We start from the raw sequence: 18956 nt of genomic DNA, 5'->3' as shown, positions 1-18956 counted from the left end.
CCTATTCCTATACTCAAATCCTCTCACTATGAAGGCCAACATACCATTTGCCTTCTTTACTGCCTGCTGTACCTACACACTTACTTTCAGAGACTGATGCACAAGGACATCAAGGTCTCGCAGAGCATCACCTCTCTCAATTTACACCCATTCAAATAATAATCTACCTTCCTATTTTTGCTACCAAAGTGGATAACCTCACATTAATTCAGATTGTACTGCATCTGCCATGCAGATGTCTATTCCCTCAGCCTATCCAAATCACATCTCTGCATCCTCCTCACAGCTCACCCTCCCACCCAACTTTGTATCATCTGCAAATTTTGAAATAATACATTTAATTCTGTCATCCAAATCATAAATATATATCCTCAATATTGTATCAATATCTTCTTTAATCAACAATGCAACTCCACCATCTTTTCCTTTCTGTCTGTCCTATCTAAACACTGAATAGCCCTCAATATTTAGTTCTCATCCTTGGTCACCTTGGAGCCATGTCTCTGTAATGCCAACTATATCATACCCCTTTATATCAATTTGCACAACTAATTCATCCATTTTATTTCAAATACTAAGCATTCAGGAACAAACCTTAATGCTAGTCCTTTTAACGTTCCTTGTCCCATTCCCATTATTTTGTACTGTGTCCCTATCTGATTCTGGCCCTTGATTCTCTTTGCTATCTTTTTCATTTTTTCATGATTCCCCATGCACTGAATCCTTACATAGGTTCCCATCCCCCTGCCATATTAGTTTAAACCCTCCTCAACCAATCTAGCAAGTACCGCCCCCCCGCCACACCCCTCCCCACTACCCTCCACTCTACCCCCCCCCCCTTCCCCCCCACTGCCCCAAGGACATCAGTCCCAATCCTGCCCAAGTGTAACGCAACTTTCAGAGTAACCTGATTCAGAGTTACCTGACTTACCTGATGAAGGAGCAGCGCTCCGAAAGCTAGTGGCTTTTGCTACCAAATAAACCTGTTGGACTTTAACGTGGTGTTGTGAGACTTCTTACTAAGTGTAACCCATCCAGTTTGTATAGGTCCCAGCTTCTCTAGAACAGGTCCAAATGCCCTAGGAATCTGAAACCCTCCCGTTCACACCATCTTTTCAGCCACGTATTCATCCTATATATCCTGCTGTTTTTACTCTGACTAGCACATGGCACTGCTAGTAATTCTGAGATAACTACCATTGAGGTCCTACTTTTCAACTTGCTTCCTAGCTCCCTAGGTTCTCCTTTTAGGATGTCATCCTTTTTTTACCTATGTCATGTGTACCATGACAACTGGCTGTTCACCATCCCCCCCTCCCCCTCCCCCTCCCCCTCCCCCCCCCTCCCCCTCCCCCCCCCCCCCCTCCCCCTCCCCCCCCCCCCCCCCCCCCCCCGACTTCAGACTGTTCTACAATCGCTCTGAGACATCCTTGACTCTAGCACCATGGAGACAACATACCATCCTGGAGTCTCTTTTCGGCCACAGAAACATCTATCTATTCCCCTCACAATTAAATTCCCTATGGCTATTACATTTCTACGCCGTTGCTCCTCTCCTGTGCAGCAGAGACAACCATGGTGCTATGAAGTTGGCTGCTGCTGTTATCATCTGAGAGTCCATTTCTCTTAACAGTATCCAAAAGTGGTACATCTGTTTTGCAGGGGAATAGCCACAGGTGATTCCTGCACTGCCTGTCTCGTCTTCTTGCTCTGCCTGGTGGTCCCCCATTCCCTTCCCGCCTGTGGAGTCTGAGCCTGCGGTGTGACCACCTCTCGATATGTGGTATTCATAATGCTCTCCGCGTTGGGGATGCTCCACAATATCCACTGTCACCATTCCAGCTCTGAAACTTGGGCTTCCAGAAGCTACAGCTGGAGACACTTCCTGTACACATGATGGTGCTGAGAACTGGAAATGTTCCTAGTCTCCCACATGGAGCAAGAAGAGCAGACCACAGCTTGGAGCTCTCCGGCCATCTCTTACCCCTTTAGGCAAAATTAATCCTTTTAATATTAAACAATATCAACTAAGGCCCTTCTTCTCCCCTCTTTGTTATTGCAGAATATATTTCTTACAAACAATGAATCACTGAATGATATCTTAACAATTATCGCCAATAGTAGTAGTAAGTACCTACCCAACTGTACTCACCAAACAGCTGTTTAGATTTCCTTAGGAGGCGCAAATTTGCACTCCGCTCGTTTTTAGTCTTTTAACCACCTGATTCTGCTTTTAGATTCACTTTTTCTTGATTCCATTATCCTTCCAGCTTTGTTCCCTGCTATCTTGTTTAGTTATTTAAGTTTTGGCTATTTAAAGATGGTCCCTAATATCAGTTACCCATCAATCAATCAGTTTACTGCTTTCCTGTAATGTTACTCTCAGATTTTTCAAACTAAGCGCTCTGTTTGGCGGCCATCCCTCTCAGGTCCCCAAGCCTCAAACTCTCTTTATCCTCCCCTCCCAGAGAGTGTCCCTCTCAGGTTCCCGAGCCTCACACTCGCTTTATCCTCCACTCCCAGAGAATGTCCCTTGCAGGTCCCCAAGCCTTACACTCGCTTTATCCTCCACTCCCAGAGAGTGTCCCTCTCAGGTCCCCGAGCCTCACACTCGCTTTATCGTCCGCTCCCAGAGAATGTCCCTCTCAGGTCCCCAAGCCTCACACTCTCTTTATCCTCCGCTCCCAGAGAATGTCCCTCTCAGGTTCCCGAGCCTCACACTCGCTTTATCCTCCGCTCCCAGAGAGTGTCCCTCACAGGTCCCCGAGCCCCACGCTTCCCGAGGGCCCCGAGCCTCAAATTCTCCAAGCCTCATGTTCCCTTTTTCCTCCACTCCCAGAGAGTATCCCTCTTAGCTCCCCGAACCTCGCACTCCCTTTATCCTCCATTCCCAGACAATGATCCTCTCAGGTCCCAAGCCTCACACTCCCCAAGAGTCCCAAGCCTCACGCTCCCTTTTTCCTCCCCTCCCAGAGAATGTCCCTCTCAGGTCCCCGAGACTCGTGCTCACCGAGATCTCACAGGTCTGGTGCTCTCCATTCCCCAAAGGCAATTTTTTCCCTTCTGAGTATCTCATGGCAGCACGGTAGCATGGTGGTTAGAACTGCTGCTTCACAGCGCCAGGGACCCGGCTTGGGTCACTATCTGTCCGGAGCCTGCACGTTCTCCCTGTGTCTGCATGGGTTTCCTCCGGGTGCTCCGGTTTCATCCCACATTCTGAAAGACATGCTGGTTTGGTGCATTGACCCAAACAGGCTCTGGACTGTGGCGACTAGGGGAATTTCAAAGTAATTTCATTGCAATGTTAATGTAAGCCTTACTTGTGACTAATAAATAAATAAATAAACTTCATCTATCCAATTCTTGGTTTCAATGTGACTATTGAATCCGCTTGCACTACGCTTTAAATCAGTGTGTTCCTGATTGTAAACAACTTGCTAAGTAAGAATATTTTTCTTACTTCACTCCAGGGTTTTTCTTTGTCAATTTTCTTAAATGGGTGTCCTCTGATTTCTGAGGCCTTGATTTTCACCAAGTCACGCTGACTTGGAAACTCTTTAAAAATGATAGGTCCAGATTTCTGATCCTATTTTGGGGCTGTGCGATTTGCGAGAGACCCTTTAAAGTATGCTGCCTATCCAAAGTCTGTGTCCGGCATTGCCGACTTGGCTGGTTAATTGCCGAGATAGGTATCTCCTACTCTGCAATTTTCATGGAGTCAGGCCAGGTTTTTAAAGAGTTCTGGTTCACGCCACACTCCCATGAGTGTGGATGGGAGGGAAATTTTAAAAAGTAAGTTCAAAAGGTCCCTCTCATGCCCCTATGCCAAGTTATGCTCCTCCACTCAATCTTTCATGCCCGTGCCAGTCTCTTCCCTGCTATTCATCCCCTAAGTCCCACCATGCCAAGTTTTCTGCCCTTCAACCCACGATCTGTGCCCTTATTTGCTCTGTACCAAGCTCTGGCAGGTACACTGGTTCTTAGCCACTGTACACTTTGTAGAACCAATGAACGCCATAATGTATAGTTGAATCTGTAAAACAAAGTTTTGAAAAAATGTAATCCTATGAAGAAAATGTCTGGAAGGCAATCATCCTGGCACTTTGAAGTTTCAAAAACTGCAAACATTTTCGACCACTTGACCTATGTCAACAAACATTGTGAAACTGACTGACTGCAGAGATCAGACAACTTGACCTGTCAATCAAACAATGTTTCCTCTGGGGAGCAGATGTTCTCATAATTTAATGGCTGCTTGAGCTCTCAGGCTCTCTGATCTTTGTGGTCAATTTCACAATGTTTGCTAACATAAATCAAGTGGTTTCAAGTATTTGTGGTTTGTGGGTTTTGAAACATCAAAGGACCTGGATGATTGATAGTTTCATTAGCATGTCATCCAGACCTTTCTCTTTCAGAAAGATTTATCAATGGTTACATTTTTTAGAGCTCTTTTTCTTTATAGAATCCACTATATGCTATGGTGTTCATTGGTTCGAGAAAGTGTACAGTGGACTAATAGGGATGGAAGTGCCAGAACTTGGCATAGGGCCATGAGTAGGCACAAATGGTGGGTGGAAGAGCAGAGATTGGCATAGGGGGCATGAGCAGCCTGAGGGATTGGGTGAAAATAGAGCTGGTTATAGGGAGCATGAAGGGCTTGAGGGAGTGGGTGGGGGACATGAGGTGGCATTGATGGAGCATGGGGAGTGGTTGGAGGATGAGGGATGGAGGGCCTTCGTGTTTTCTTTCACTGGGGCAGAGCCCCATGGCACTGAGGTGGACCTTTTTAAACAGCCTACGCCCGCACTTGGCAACTCCTGTGACTGCCTCCACGCTTCTTCCAGGATCAGCTGGCTGGACTCCTGCCCCCGCCCAAGCCCCCAGCAATGAAGATCCTGTCTTGAAGGGCACCTCTTCCTCAGGCAGCTGGGCCGAGCTGGGAATTTTCCTGACTTCCCTATCCACCCTCCAGGATGAAAATCCATGTCCTAACCTGAATCTAATCTCTCAAAGTACTCAGTAATTTTGAATGCTTCTATTAAGTTTCTTTACTCTAAGGGAAACTACTACTCAAACTAATTAGATTTGCGGCATCATTGGGAAAATAGATGAACACTCTACCATTTGTTTATTGGTGAAAATGATGTTTGTTCACCCCACTAGAGTTAGATTGAATGCCTGCGTCCTTAGCAGATGCAGGATAAGTAACCCATTAAAATGTCTGCACTTGACTCAATTGTTCTGACTCCAGTTTGTAACCATCAAAACCAGGACAAATCAGCAGTAGGCTGTTCACGTTAATAGTCCCATGCACACAAATAAACAATTCCCCAGCTTAGCATGCTTACTTTTTATCATTTTTAGAAGGTTGTTTATTTCTTAGCTTCCTATGCCACATCACAAGCATCCATTTTATAGATGCAGATTCAAAATTTGAATGATCCAATTTGTCTAAAGCTAATGCCAACTAATCCCAAAGGTTCAGATTTGGGTCAATTTGAATTTTGTACTGAATTGAGCTGGGCTAGCAACAGATACGTTGAAAAATGGAGTTGCTTTGTTGTGGGCTGCCCTTGTGGACTAAATGAGTCTCAGTGGAGTAGAAAATTATGAAAATTCAAAGTATACAGAAAGTTACTTTGTTGCATAGAACTTGAATATTGCTGAAAAGACAAACATGTCATGGAATCATAGAATCCCTACAGTGCAGAAGGAGGTCATTCGGCCCATCCAGTCTGCACCAACAACAATCCCACCCAGGCCCTATCCTCATAACCACACATATTTACCTTGCTAATCCCCCGACACTAAAGGGGCAATTTAGCATTGCCAATCCACCCGCACATCTTTGGACTGTGGGAGGAGACCCAGAGGAAACCCACGCAGACACGAGGAGAACATGCAAACTCCACACAGACAGCGACCCAAGCCCGGAATTGAACCCGGGTCCCTGGAGCTGTGAGACAGCAGTGCTAACCACTGAAGCTTTTCATCAAGCACTCACCAGGACATACACAAGAATGTCAAATTTCAAATGATCACAACCATTATAATATAGGAGAAAATGGTGCCGAATGTTAGCAAGTCGACTCTGATACAGGGAACTAAAGACTCTCCAAGCTCTCGCATGATTCCAAAAAGGCTCAAGACTTGAACATGTTTGTCTATAGAGGACTGGTCCCTGCATATGTCGCTTTTAGCAAATGTAAATGAGCCACATTACAAGTTCACCCAACTATCTTAAACTGGTTGTTAGTGTAGCTATTAGCACACTCAAGATTGTCCAGAAAGTGCTGTCCAACTGCTGAATCACATCTAACAGTAGACACTTTGTTTTGCGGCTGGTGGAGTACAGTTTGTACTCTGCCGATTATGAAAAACTGAAGGGACTGATTGAATCGCCGCATTCTGCTCACCTTGAAATAAGAAATAAGCTAAAAATGGCTTGTGGACCTGAAAATCCTTGTAACACAGTTAATGGATGCACTTTTAGACAATTAAAGTCTTATTCTGCACAAAAGGTAGTTGGGCAAAAGAATGAACACTTAGCTAATCACAATCATTATCATCGTTGCTACCCTGATTAGGTCACAGAACCTCTTGCAACAAGGAAGGAGGCGCCATGCTCCTGCTGCTGACTTCCTCTGCCAGTTCTAACCCATGCTTGTTTCCGATGAAAGCCTTTTTGCCCCTGTCCTTGGGGAACAGAGTCTCCCTGCAGCCCGCAGCAGTATCTCTAGGGAGGCATCAAGGACGAGTGGTGCTACCTTGCCACACTGTGTCTCCATTTCTGCAGATTTTGACATTGTCCTCACAGGGCCCTCTAGCAGCTGAAAGAGCCTGATGCGGCCATTATCACGCCGACTTGCCCTAATTGGTCAGGAAACCTGGAAGCTAAATGCAAATGCAATGGCTGAGTTTGCAGAAACTTCCAGAATCCGATTTGCTGCCGGTTTCTCCTATCACAAGCGGATCTGGAAGTTAATATTCCAGACAGTTTTGTGTTTAATTTTCGGATGCTGCCATTTTCCACACATTCTCTCCAATGGACTGAGGGCAGGCAAGAGCAGAAATGGAAAGTTCCAGGCAAAGCATCATGACAGGACAATTCAAACAAACTCAGTAAACAGAACAGACACAGAGTAATGTGTAAAGAGGAGACCTGAAATGGTATGTGCTTATCCATGGTATTGGATGGACAACAGTGGATAACAGTCAGTCAAATCATTCAGGTAATTCAGTCAAGATTGATTGGTTTCTTGATTAACTGAGCTTTAAGACCACATTCATATCGATAATTCATCCATGCCAGCATTCCCCTCGGAGGTAGTTTTCCAGTGGGAGAGGATTTTGCAATTTGCTGAAGCTCAGATCCAATTCCACCAACTTATCTAAACTACAGCTTCCCAGTGGGGTTGCAGCCATTAGGAGGAAGCCTGGCATTACAAAGAGCAGAATATTGTCGATACTGTGCAGGGATGTCACTGCAGCACCAGGAGAGCCAATGAGGAACCTGAAAGGACTAGAAGCCTCCTGAGGATCGGTAGAGGTATCTCATTGGCAACCTCAGATGAGACCAGGGACTTTACGCATTGGGGGTTGTGGTGAACCATAGATGGTTACCACGATGGGTACTGAACCATAGATGGTTATCACTATGGGTACTTGTACATATGTTACACTTGTTACTGTTGGGGTTAGGGTTGGGGTGTTCCACCTGTTGGTATTGTTCTGTGGTACACTCTGGTTGGCTCCGCCTACCTGTAGGAGTATAAAGGTCACTGCACTTCCTAGTGACCCTTTAGTCTGGGATTGTATCGTATTGCCTCCCGAAGATACACAAGGCAAACACACGCGGCCGTCCCATCGTATCGGGCAATGGGACCCTGTGCGAGAACCTCTCCGGCTATGTCGAGGGCATCCTGAAACCCATTGTACAAAGAACCCCCAGCTTTTGTCGCGACACGACGGACTTCCTACAGAAACTCGGCACACATGGAGCAGTTGAACCAGGAGCGCTCCTCGTCACAATGGATGTCTCGGCACTCTACACCAGCATCCCCCATGACGATGGCATTGCTGCAACGGCCTCAGTGCTCAGCGCCAACAACTGCCAGTTTCCAGATGCAATTTTACAACTCATCCGCTTCATCCTGGACCACAACATCTTCACCTTCAACAACCAGTTCTTCATCCAGACACACGGAACAGCCATGGGGACCAAATTCGCACCTCAATATGCCAACATCTTCATGCACAGGTTCGAACAAGACTTCTTCACCGCACGGGACCTTCAACCGATGCTATACACTAGATACATCGATGACATTTTCTTCCTTTGGACTCATGGTGAACAATCACTGAAACAACTCTATGATGACATCAACAAGTTCCATCCCACCATCAGACTCACCATAGACTACTCTCCGGAATCGGTTGCATTCTTGGACACACGCATCTCCATTAAGGACGGTCACCTCAGCACCTCACTGTACCCCAAGCCCACGGATAACCTCACGATGCTCCACTTCTCCAGCTTCCACCCTAAACACGTTAAAGAAGCCATCCCCTATGGACAAGCCCTCCGTATACACAGGATCTGCTCGGATGAGGAGGATCGCAACAGACACCTCCAGACGCTGAAAGATGCCCTCATAAGAACAGGATATGGCGCTCGACTCATTGATCAACAGTTCCAATGCGCCACAGCGAAAAACCGCACCGACCTCCTCAGTGGACAGAGTACCCTTCGTTGTCCAGTACTTCCCCGGAGCGGAGAAGCTACGGCATCTCCTCCGGAGCCTTCAACATGTCATTGATGAAGACGAACATCTCGCCAAGGCCATCCCCACACCCCCACTTCTTGCCTTCAAACAACCGCACAACCTCAAACAGACCATTGTCCGCAGCAAACTACCCAGCCTTCAGGAGAACAGTGACCACGACACCACACAACCCTGCCACAGCAACCTCTGCAAGACGTGCCGGATCATCGACACAGATGCCATCATCTCACGTGAGAACACCATCCACCAGGTACACGGTACATACTCTTGCAACTCGGCCAACGTTGTCTACCTGATACGCTGCAAGAAAGGATGTCCCGAGGCATGGTACATTGGGGAAACTATGCAGACGCTGCGACAACGGATGAATGAACACCGCTCGACAATCACCAGGCAAGACTGTTCTCTTCCTGTTGGGGAGCACTTCAGCGGTCACGGGCATTCGGCCTCTGATATTCGGGTAAGCGTTCTCCAAGGCGGCCTTCACAACACACGACAGCGCAGAGTCGCTGAGCAGAAACTGATAGCCAAGTTCCGCACACACGAGGACGGCCTCAACCGGGATATTGGGTTCATGTCACACTATCTGTAACCCCCACAGAGTTTCACTGGCTGTCTTGTCTGGAGACAATACACATCTTTTTAGCCTGTCTTGATGCTCTCTCCACTCACATTGTTTTGTTTCTTAAAGACTTGATTAGTTGTAAGTATTCGCATTCCAACCATTATTCATGTAAATTGAGGTTGTGTCTTTATAAGCTCTGTTTGTGAACAGAATTCCCACTCACCTGAAGAAGGGGCTTGCAGCTCCGAAAGCTTGTGTGGCTTTTGCTACCAAATAAACCTGTTGGACTTTAACCTGGTGTTGTTAAACTTCTTATTGTATTGTTAAGCAGTATGCTCCATTCTTATTGCTAATAAAAGCCTTTATTTCCCGGGTACGATCCAGCCTCCCGAGTGATTTAATCGCGCATCAGGGGTAAAAGCAGATAGAAAGAAAAAGACACAATCTCCCTGGAGCTGGATGATGGAGACAGGAACGTGGCTGAGGTTCAGTCTCAACTCCTGAGTCCTGCCTCCCACAAGAAATCTCGACCCCAGGCCTCAGGCAGGAGATCTCACTGCCTACAGTAATCTACGATATGAGAAGAATTCCTTTTTGTTAAAGAGTTGTCTCTTCCTCGTTTCATTGTTGATCATGTTGTCATAAGAAACATAAAAAATGTCAGATGGGTGACCTAGTGGGTTACCGTCCTGCCTGCCACAGGAATTGGAGCGGGTGAGGGGCGGACCATGGAAAGGTCCTTTGACCTTGGGCAGGATTTTAAGGTTTCGGGATGGGTGAGGCCATAAAATCTCTAAATATGAATGGTTAACTTCAGCACAATATCATACACCAACAGCTAGTAGTTGTGGAATTGCATCCCACACAAAGGATTCTGCGGGATTCTTCCAATTTCCCATTGAAATCTCAGCAGGTAACAGGGAGAATCCCTGGCGTCAAGAGCCTTTCCCTGAGTTATGTCGGAATTGTTAAATTGCTGGTGTCAAATATTAAATTTAATCTATTGGTCTCACGTATGAAACTTTATTTCAAAAAGACAGTTTCAATTGTTAAAACAAAGACATGGAGTTAAGATGGCTGCCACAGATCACCTAATGTGTGGGACTGAAAACTGGCCAATCTTTTGGAAGCTTCTAAAAGTGGATTACATGAATATTCTAGACCATATTCTTGTGGAATGTCACACCTTCCCTTGTTGGGACTTATCTCAAAACAGCAAAGAGAATAAGGCCTCAGACTTTTGGTCTGAGAATGCACAAAACTGTTTATGTACTTGCAAGTGCGAAGGACTCCTTTCAGCCTGTATTGTATGTTGATGGTTTTGATACAGTAAGAAGTTTAACAACACCAGGTTAAAGTCCAGCAGGTTTATTTGGTAGCAAATAAACTACCAAATAAACCTGTTGGACTTTAGCCTGGTGTTGTGAAACGTCTTACTGTGTTTACCCCAGTCCAACGCCAGCATCTCCACATGATGGTTTTGATAACAGGAAGTGGAAACTCCTTCATTAATATGAACAGACTATTAATTGCTTTCCATTGCATATCAATGGCCAGTTGCCACTTTAAGAAGTCTCACAACACCAGATTAAATTGGACTTTAACCTGGTGTTGTGAGACTTCTTACTGTGTTTACCCCAGTCCAACGCCGGCATCTCCACATCATAGTTGCCACTTGACCAAAGCTAAAGTATTTTATTACAAATTTCAAAGCGGTGATTCCAGGGGAAAAAAACTAAAGCCTGCTGCTTCAAGAACTTCCTCAGTCATGAACAATAGTGATAGACGCATATATTAAAAACAAAATGCTGGAATAACTCAGCAGTCTGGCAGCATCTGTGGAGCCAGAGTTAACATTTAGAGTCCATATGAGCTCTGAAGGAGAGTCATACAGACATTACCTCTGTTTCTCTTTGCACTCATGCTGCCAGACCGGCTGAATTTTCCCAGCATTTTCTGTTTAAATTTTGGATTTCCTGCTTCTGCAGCATTTTGCTTTAATTTTAGTAATAGAATCAATCAATTAACTCTTCAGGTCTTTGTTTTTATCACTGCGTCTTAAATTGGCCAGAAGCTAACCTCCTCCATTTGTATATATATGTGTGTGTGTCTGTATATACATGTGTGTGCGTGTGTCTGTATATACATGTGTGTGCGTGCGTGTGCGTGCATTCGTGTACGTACTTGCGTGTTGTATTTTAATATCTTTAACTAAATGGGTTTTTACCACAATAAAAAATGAACCCTTTACTCATTTAACTAAGAAAGTCTATTGGACTGAGTTATTTGTGATCAGCACATGAATAGTGAGGTACATACACTGAATTGACACATTCATCCTTATGAATTTCAAAAAACCCTATTGCGATCAATTAATGAGTGGGGGGAGAGTGGGGGGGTTGAAGGGGAGTTCCTGCATCCCAGTTGTAACAGAATACAGTTCTAAAGGTGTGGCCACTCCCTATTCTCATCCAGAAATGTTTAAGTCTAGAGAATGAGTACAGGAAGACGATCCAATGACGAGGGCTGTCACATCTCATCTTGATCATGTCCATAGCTGACATCCACACCGGTACATTTTCCAAAAAAAAATCACAGAAAGGGAACAAGAACTGAAAGTCTGACTGGTTTTTACCCTCAATGCTTGAGAGGCGCTGAGGCCAATTACTGTCGCTCCGACTGCTTATGTGCAAAATCAACCTGGATCAGGGATCACTGCTCTCGCTCAACTCAGTCAGACATGTCTGCTTGAATTAATGTTAACTAACACCGAGGCAGCAACAGATGGCTGTTCTCCAGTCCCCTCTTTGGTTTATTACCAAGAGGTTTACGATAATTGGCAAAAGAATCAGGAAGGGACGAGAAATGGTTTTGCAGAACAAATTACTGTGATCTAGAATACACCACCTGGAATGGTGGTGAGAATAGATTTAATAATGACTTCCAAAATGGGAATAGCTCAAAAGAAAAAAAAAACATGCAGAGTAATTGGAAATGAGCAGGAGGGTGGGGAGGTGAGACTAATTGAACAGCTTTTTCAAAGAGCCTTTGCAGACATGGTGAGCTGATCACCACTCCCTGTAGCGTATGATTCAATGAAAAGTTCAGGTAGTGCTTTAAGAAGAGAAGGGGAAACGGGCCAGACTGGTTTTAAGTCCAGCGAGTCTTATCTTCCTGATCTTTAAATATCTCCAGATTTGTGTATCTCCAGATATGGGCGGCACGGTGGCACAGTGGTTAGCACCGCTGCCTCACAACTCCAGGGACCTCGGTTCAATTCCCAGCTTGGGTCACTGTCTGTGTGGAGTTTGCACATTCTCCCACGTCTGTGTGGGTTTCCTCTGGGTGCTCCGGTTTCCTCCCACAGTCCAAAGATGTGTGGGTTAGGTGCATTGGCCATGCTCAATTGCCCCTTAGTGACCCGGGATGTGAAGGTTAGAGGGATTAGTGGGGTAAATATGTAGGGTTACAGAGAGAGAGCCTAGGCGGGATTGTTGCTGGTGCAGTCTCGATGGGCCGAATGGCCTCCTTCTGCACCGTAGGGTTTCTATGATTTTTCTAGGATTGCAATGCTAGTTTTAATTTACTTATCCAAGTTTATATTGCTCTATAGTTTGCAGTCACAAAAGCTTAAGTTTAAACCACACCTGGATAAAAGGGAAAAGAAGTCCAACGATAAAGTTAGAAAGCCAGAGCACTGTGCCACCAATCATGAACGCAGAAGATCGACAGGACTGATCAAACATCTCACCAGTCAGGACGAAGGGAATCCCACCTGAAATTAAAAGAATGCAACAGTCAGGGCTTAAAAACAAATGTTTTTAAATGAATATTACAGCATCACTGCTGTGCTGATGGACTAACCCAAGTGAGGCTGATTATACCAGGTCCAGCTCAGAAACAATCAGAACTTTAACTATTACTTTAGAAGCACATTGTATTAGTATTGGAGAACTCTCCCGGCCCTCTCTTATCCGCCATCTCCCTTAAATGGTTAATTGTAATTTTATTAACAGAACAACAGTTGAACTTCTGAATTCAAAATGAAATATTCACATTGCAGAATGCTTGAGAATGCATGGTCTGTGATCTTAATGGTTGTGGTAGAATCTTGCCCCTTGACCCTCACCAAGGTTTTTATGCTCGGACTCATATTTGCTTGGGACTGATGGGCAGAATAACCCGTTGTGTAACGTCTTTGCCACTTGTCTAACTAGGAAGGTTGCCTCCACATGGGATAGGAATAACTCTTGTTGCCCCAGCTCCAATAGGCCCGTGAGTCTGGGAACAGATCCCGTAAATCATTTATTTGAATACTTAAGGGATTCAAACCTTCTGCCAGGATCTCGCATGCATAGAAATAGTTCTGCCTCGTCTCTCTAAATGTATAGCCAGCACTGACATGGTGAGGTCTGACTGAGGCTTGGCACTGGTTGCTCTTGGCTGAGGATGTACCCATCACTCAGACCAGCCCTGCTTCAGGCCTCCCTTGTATGGAGATGATGGAGGTGGAAACTGGCAGCTAGGTTTCCTCTTTTTCCTTGGGGATTTCACCCTGTGTACTACCAAATTTACAGAGTGGCAGCAGTAAATTGCACGAATTTTAGGGCCATAGTCTATCCACCATTTCAAGTCGACTATTCCTGCAGACATGGTATACGAAGACAGGGATGTTAATCAGGAAGCAACACAATACAAGGACAGCATTAACTTATCATAAATATATTGTTTGTTTCTATATTTGTCTGATTATCACCCCCTTTTTGCTTTATACCATCCTCCACAATTTAATCTCTCCTGTATTCCACTCCATCACAGATCTTTCCTTTTGTTCCCTCTCCCCATTACCTGCCTCTGTACTTGTTCGAAACCTGTTAACATTTTCCAGGTCTGATGAAAGGTCAGTGACTTGAATCACTGAGTGGGACCTTGCCGCCTTTGAAAATATTCTTCCATCAGGATAAATGTGGATCTCCTCCTCGATAGTCTGTGGGTCCAGCCTGCCTGCAGAATCGTCTCAGAGGGCTGCCAGCTAACAGGTTGCCTCTTGAAGCCAAAGATGCTGATCCCCTCAGAATGATCAAGAGACCTTCCAGAGGAATCAGAATTATGGCCTTTCTTACCTGCGACCACATCACTGGGGTATGGAGCCTCTGGTCCCAATGGCCCTCTGGCCTACCAGCAGATGGTCACCTTCATTGAGTAGAAGGAAGCTCCACCACTGGGAAGATCTCAGCAGAGTCCTCCCCATCCCCCTAATTCTCCTCATAAATGGTAACTATTGGCTATCCACTGCTGCCTGACAGGTAGTCACTTCTGTTGTTCACTTGCCTCCGGCGAGATGTGCCGGAGTTGTGAACATATCTGTCCCCTGACTTGATATAAACATATTTTATCCAGGTCCTATCTCCATACCTGACTCTGTTGGTCATATAAGATTTGTCCCCATTAACTCTGTTTCCACAGATAAGAACATAAGAACTAAAAGCAGGATTAGGCTATTTGACCCCTCGAGTCTGCTCTGCCATTCAATGAGATCATGGCTGATCTTTTCATGGACTCAGCTCACTTGGAATCAACCTTGTGAATCTCCTCTGCACTCCCTCCAGTGTCAGTATATCCTTTCTCAAGTAAGGAGACCAAAACTGTACACGGTGCTCCAGTTATGGCCTCACCAGCACCTTATACAGCTGCAACATTATCTTGCTGTTTGATGGTGCCTGACCTGCTGATAAATCTTCTGTTCATCCTACAGGTTTCCAGTGTCCACAGTATTTTGCTTTTGTACATGAAGTAAAGATTAACCCCAACCCTTATGTTCCACTGGAATACTAATATAAAATTTCTTTACATTTCTGGTTTCTCCAATCTGAAAAATGAAATAGTCTTGGTATTTTAGTAGTACGGAACTTGAATATTGCTGAAAATAAAAACACATTGCTGAAGTTTTTTGTCTTGTATTCAGCAGGACAAACAGAAGATCGCCAAATTTCAAACAATGATAACTTGTGCCAAGTGCTATAAATATGAGGTATATGAAATTTGGCATTCTTGCATTTGTCTCAATGAGTGCAAAATGAAAACCTTTCAGCTAAATGTTAGCAACCACACAAACAGTTTTGAATTTATCACAGTCGCTGAACTAAATCCTTTTGAAATTGGTCATATTTTGGGAGGCAGAAAGTTTATTGCAGTCAGGAAATTAATCAGTTGTACACAGTGACATGTTCTACTGGAGGTCAAGTAAAAGTATACCACATTATGCAACCATTCCTAAACAAGTTCAAACATCTCACCACAAAGGAAACAAATCTTAATATTGTATATATCTGACATGCAGATGCAAAACGTTGTCTAATTCCCAAGTTGGGACATTTTGTTTCGGACAGGAAAAGACTAACTGCTCCATCAAGCCTGTCACCCATAATGGCTGATGCATCATAACTGAACACATCTTCCCTCTCCTCCCCCGCAACCAAGCGATCACTCAGGAGATGTGATAAAATAGAATAACACTGGCAAGATCTCATTTCACTTTAGGCTATGCCAGTAACAGTAATAGCAACAACAACAACTTGTGTTTTTGGTGCACCTTTGACACAGTAAAATGTTCCACAGGAGTATTATCTGACAACATTTAACATCGAGCCACATAATGAAGTATTAGGGCAGGTGAGAGGCAGTTTTAGGAGCAACGCAAAGGAAAAGAGGGGAGCAGCAGAGAAGTTTAGGGAGTGAATTTCAGAGTGTAGAGTGATTCTTCTTGGTGCAGGGTAAGAGGAGCCCATCAACATAAAGCGGTAGCGCAATGCAAAACACGGTCCAACAATCTGACAGTAAAGAAAGCTTTTACTGAATCATCTCAGGTAAGTAGTTTCACATTACATGGATTATATGCTTGGTGTTTGACTCCAGTCCAGAGACAACCACGTGGCAAGTGCCCTACTGGGCTTCTTAAGAGACTTTTAAGCAGAGTACCAGTAAGATTATAATGTTACAATAAGGGAGTGGGTTTGAGCAGTATTTCTCTTGTCTTCTTACAGATTAGTGTCCCAAGTACATATTTTCACTATGCTCAGTCCATCAGAAGATAAGTTTACATGAGATTCTGTAGAATGACTACAGGCTTAGATGGCAGATTTGTTCAATCCCAAATAAAGAAGGCTTAGCAAATAGCAGATGATTTGGAACACGTCAAAGGCATCATGTGTTACAGGAGATGCTTTATGATTAAAATATTGGTATTGTATTGCAATTTTTACAGCATTTTCTAAACTTGTTTGTCACAACACATGCAGGATCTTATTTGCAGTACCTTGTTTGTATTTTCTGCTACTAAAATCAAGCTTTACAGAGCAATGACAATAAAAATGTACATCTGAGTCAAGGTTTGGAGTTCAGGCATTTGTTACATGTGGCATGGTGGCATAGTGGTTATCACTGCTGCTTCACAGCACCAGGGACCCAAGTTCAAATCCAGTCTCGGGTCACTGTGTGTGTGGAGTTTGCACGTTCTCCCTGTGTCTGCGTGAGTTTCCTCCGAGTGCTCCGGTTTCCTCCCACAGTCCAAAGATGTGCTGGTTAGGTTGATTGGCCATGCTAAATTGACCCGAGTGTCAGGGGGAGTTGCAGAGTAAATATGTGGGATTATGGGAATAAGGCCTGGGTGGGATTGTGGTTGGTGCAGATTCAATGGGCCGAATGGCTTCCTTCTGGACTGTAGGGATTCTGCGATTCTGTGAAATATTGGTGTTGTGGCAATTAGCAGCTGAACACTTGTTGCAAAGGTATAACACATCTAATATTGTAAGATTTATTGTTGGCTTTTTCATGTACTCTCATAAATTTAGCCATTAATGGTAATAATGACTCCAAACTATTAATGTAACATTTGTATTCAGTTGACAAAGTTAGTTTTCACAATCCATTGTCAAATCTGACTTTAAAAAAACAATTACAATGTTATTTTCTTGATGCTACACAATATGTGTGAGGGCGGCACAATGGCACAGTGGTTAGCACTGCTGCCTCACAGCGCCAGGGAGCCTGGTTTGATTCCCGGCTTGGGTCACTATCTGTGTGGAGTCTGCACATTTTCCCTGTGTCTGCGTGGGTTTCCTCCGGGTGCTCCGGTTTCCTCCCCCAGTCCAAAGATGTGCTGGCTAGGTGCATTGGTCATGCTAAATTCTCCCTCAGTGTATCTGAACAGGCATCAGAGTGTGGCGGCAAGGGGATTTTAACAGTAACTTCATTGCAGTGTTAATGGAAGCCTACTTGTGACACTAATCAATAAATCAACAATAAAACAATTTGATTGACAATTCTGACAATGATTATTCATCCAAGTCTTTCAATGTCCTGGAAGAATCAGGTTGGATATTAGTAATACTGTTCATTAAATTCCATATTTCAGGCAAAATTGGAGAATCAGAGCCATTCACTTCCATTGTCATAGCAAATTGTATAAGTTAATGAACACACTATCAGCAAAAAATGAAATGAAAACAATCACCATACAAAGCATGGCTCGAAGGGCCGAACGGCCTCCTCCTGTTTCTAGTTTCTATGACAGATCTTTTCCTCAACAGTAGGCTGATTATTCACAGTATTGAGGATATCTGTCTCCTAACTAACAACTCAGTGTCCCAGTCGACTCTCTTCATCCCTTAAGTACAACACTGAAACAAAAAAACCTAATTAACAGCCTCTTAAAGGGGCACCTGACCCTCTTTATATGTACTCTTATCAAACAATGTCTATCATGTGTATATTTAAGAACATAATCAACCAACCATTAACAGATAAAAGCAAATTATTCCGGACGCTGGAATCTGAAACAGAAACAGAAAAATCTGGAAGAATCTCAGCAGGTCTGACAGAATCTGTGCAGAGAGAACAGAGCTCACGTCTCAAGTTTGGATGACCCTTCATCAGGGCTAAAGGCAATTGAAAATGAGATGAGATTTTTACTGTTGGGGTGGGGGAAGGAGGCTGCTATGGGGTGGGATAGAGGGTAAGAGCAGAGGTGGAAGAGATGGGTCGGACACGGTTGAGAGCTCTGTCAACCACCGTGGGTTGACAGATACCCCGTTTCTTTCTTTAACTAGAAAAAACTTCATAAGATACTTAATTCATTACAACGCAATCAAAGAAAAAAAAGATTTTCCATATTTCTTACAGCTCATCATTACACTTCTTCTTCTTTGACCCTGAATAATTTCTTGGAGCAAGTAATTCGCTTTATCAAACAGTCTGATTATTGGTGACTGTGTTGACCCATTTTATTTGAGAGATCTTTTCTCTCACCAACATTTCCTTTATACGGCCAACACAGCTCAGGTACCACATAAAAGGTTAAGAGGCAAGGTAAGATTTGGGGTATTTGGGGGGTGGGGAGGAGATTAGGTTGAGTTGGGAGTGGGGATATGTTGAGGTGGGGGGGGGGGGGTGAGTGGGATGTTGGGCTGGGTGGAGGGGAGAATGTTGGGATGGGTTGGGGGGATGTTGGCGTGGGGGATGTTTTTGAGACAGGGAGTCAGGGAGAAGTTGGGACGGGAGGTGGGAGGTGTTGTTGGGAGGGGAGAGTTGGGGGGATGTTGGGTCAG

General features: G+C 44.5%; 1 protein-coding gene across 1 annotated transcript in view; it reads right to left on the bottom strand.

Annotated features, from left to right (window-relative positions):
• slc2a9l2 (solute carrier family 2 member 9, like 2) overlaps nt 1-18956 on the bottom strand; it is a 408797-nt gene that overhangs the window by 27571 nt on the left and 362270 nt on the right. Inside the window, exon 12 of the mRNA XM_078213118.1 lies at nt 12999-13126. Coding sequence (XP_078069244.1) covers nt 12999-13126 — 128 coding nt within the window. The remainder of the gene's footprint in view (nt 1-12998; nt 13127-18956) is intronic.

This window comes from Mustelus asterias, chromosome 1 (genome assembly GCF_964213995.1).
Source record: "Mustelus asterias chromosome 1, sMusAst1.hap1.1, whole genome shotgun sequence".
NCBI lineage: Eukaryota > Metazoa > Chordata > Chondrichthyes > Carcharhiniformes > Triakidae > Mustelus > Mustelus asterias.
Note: the sequence above shows the minus strand (reverse complement) of the source record. Positions and strands in the feature narration are given on the sequence as shown.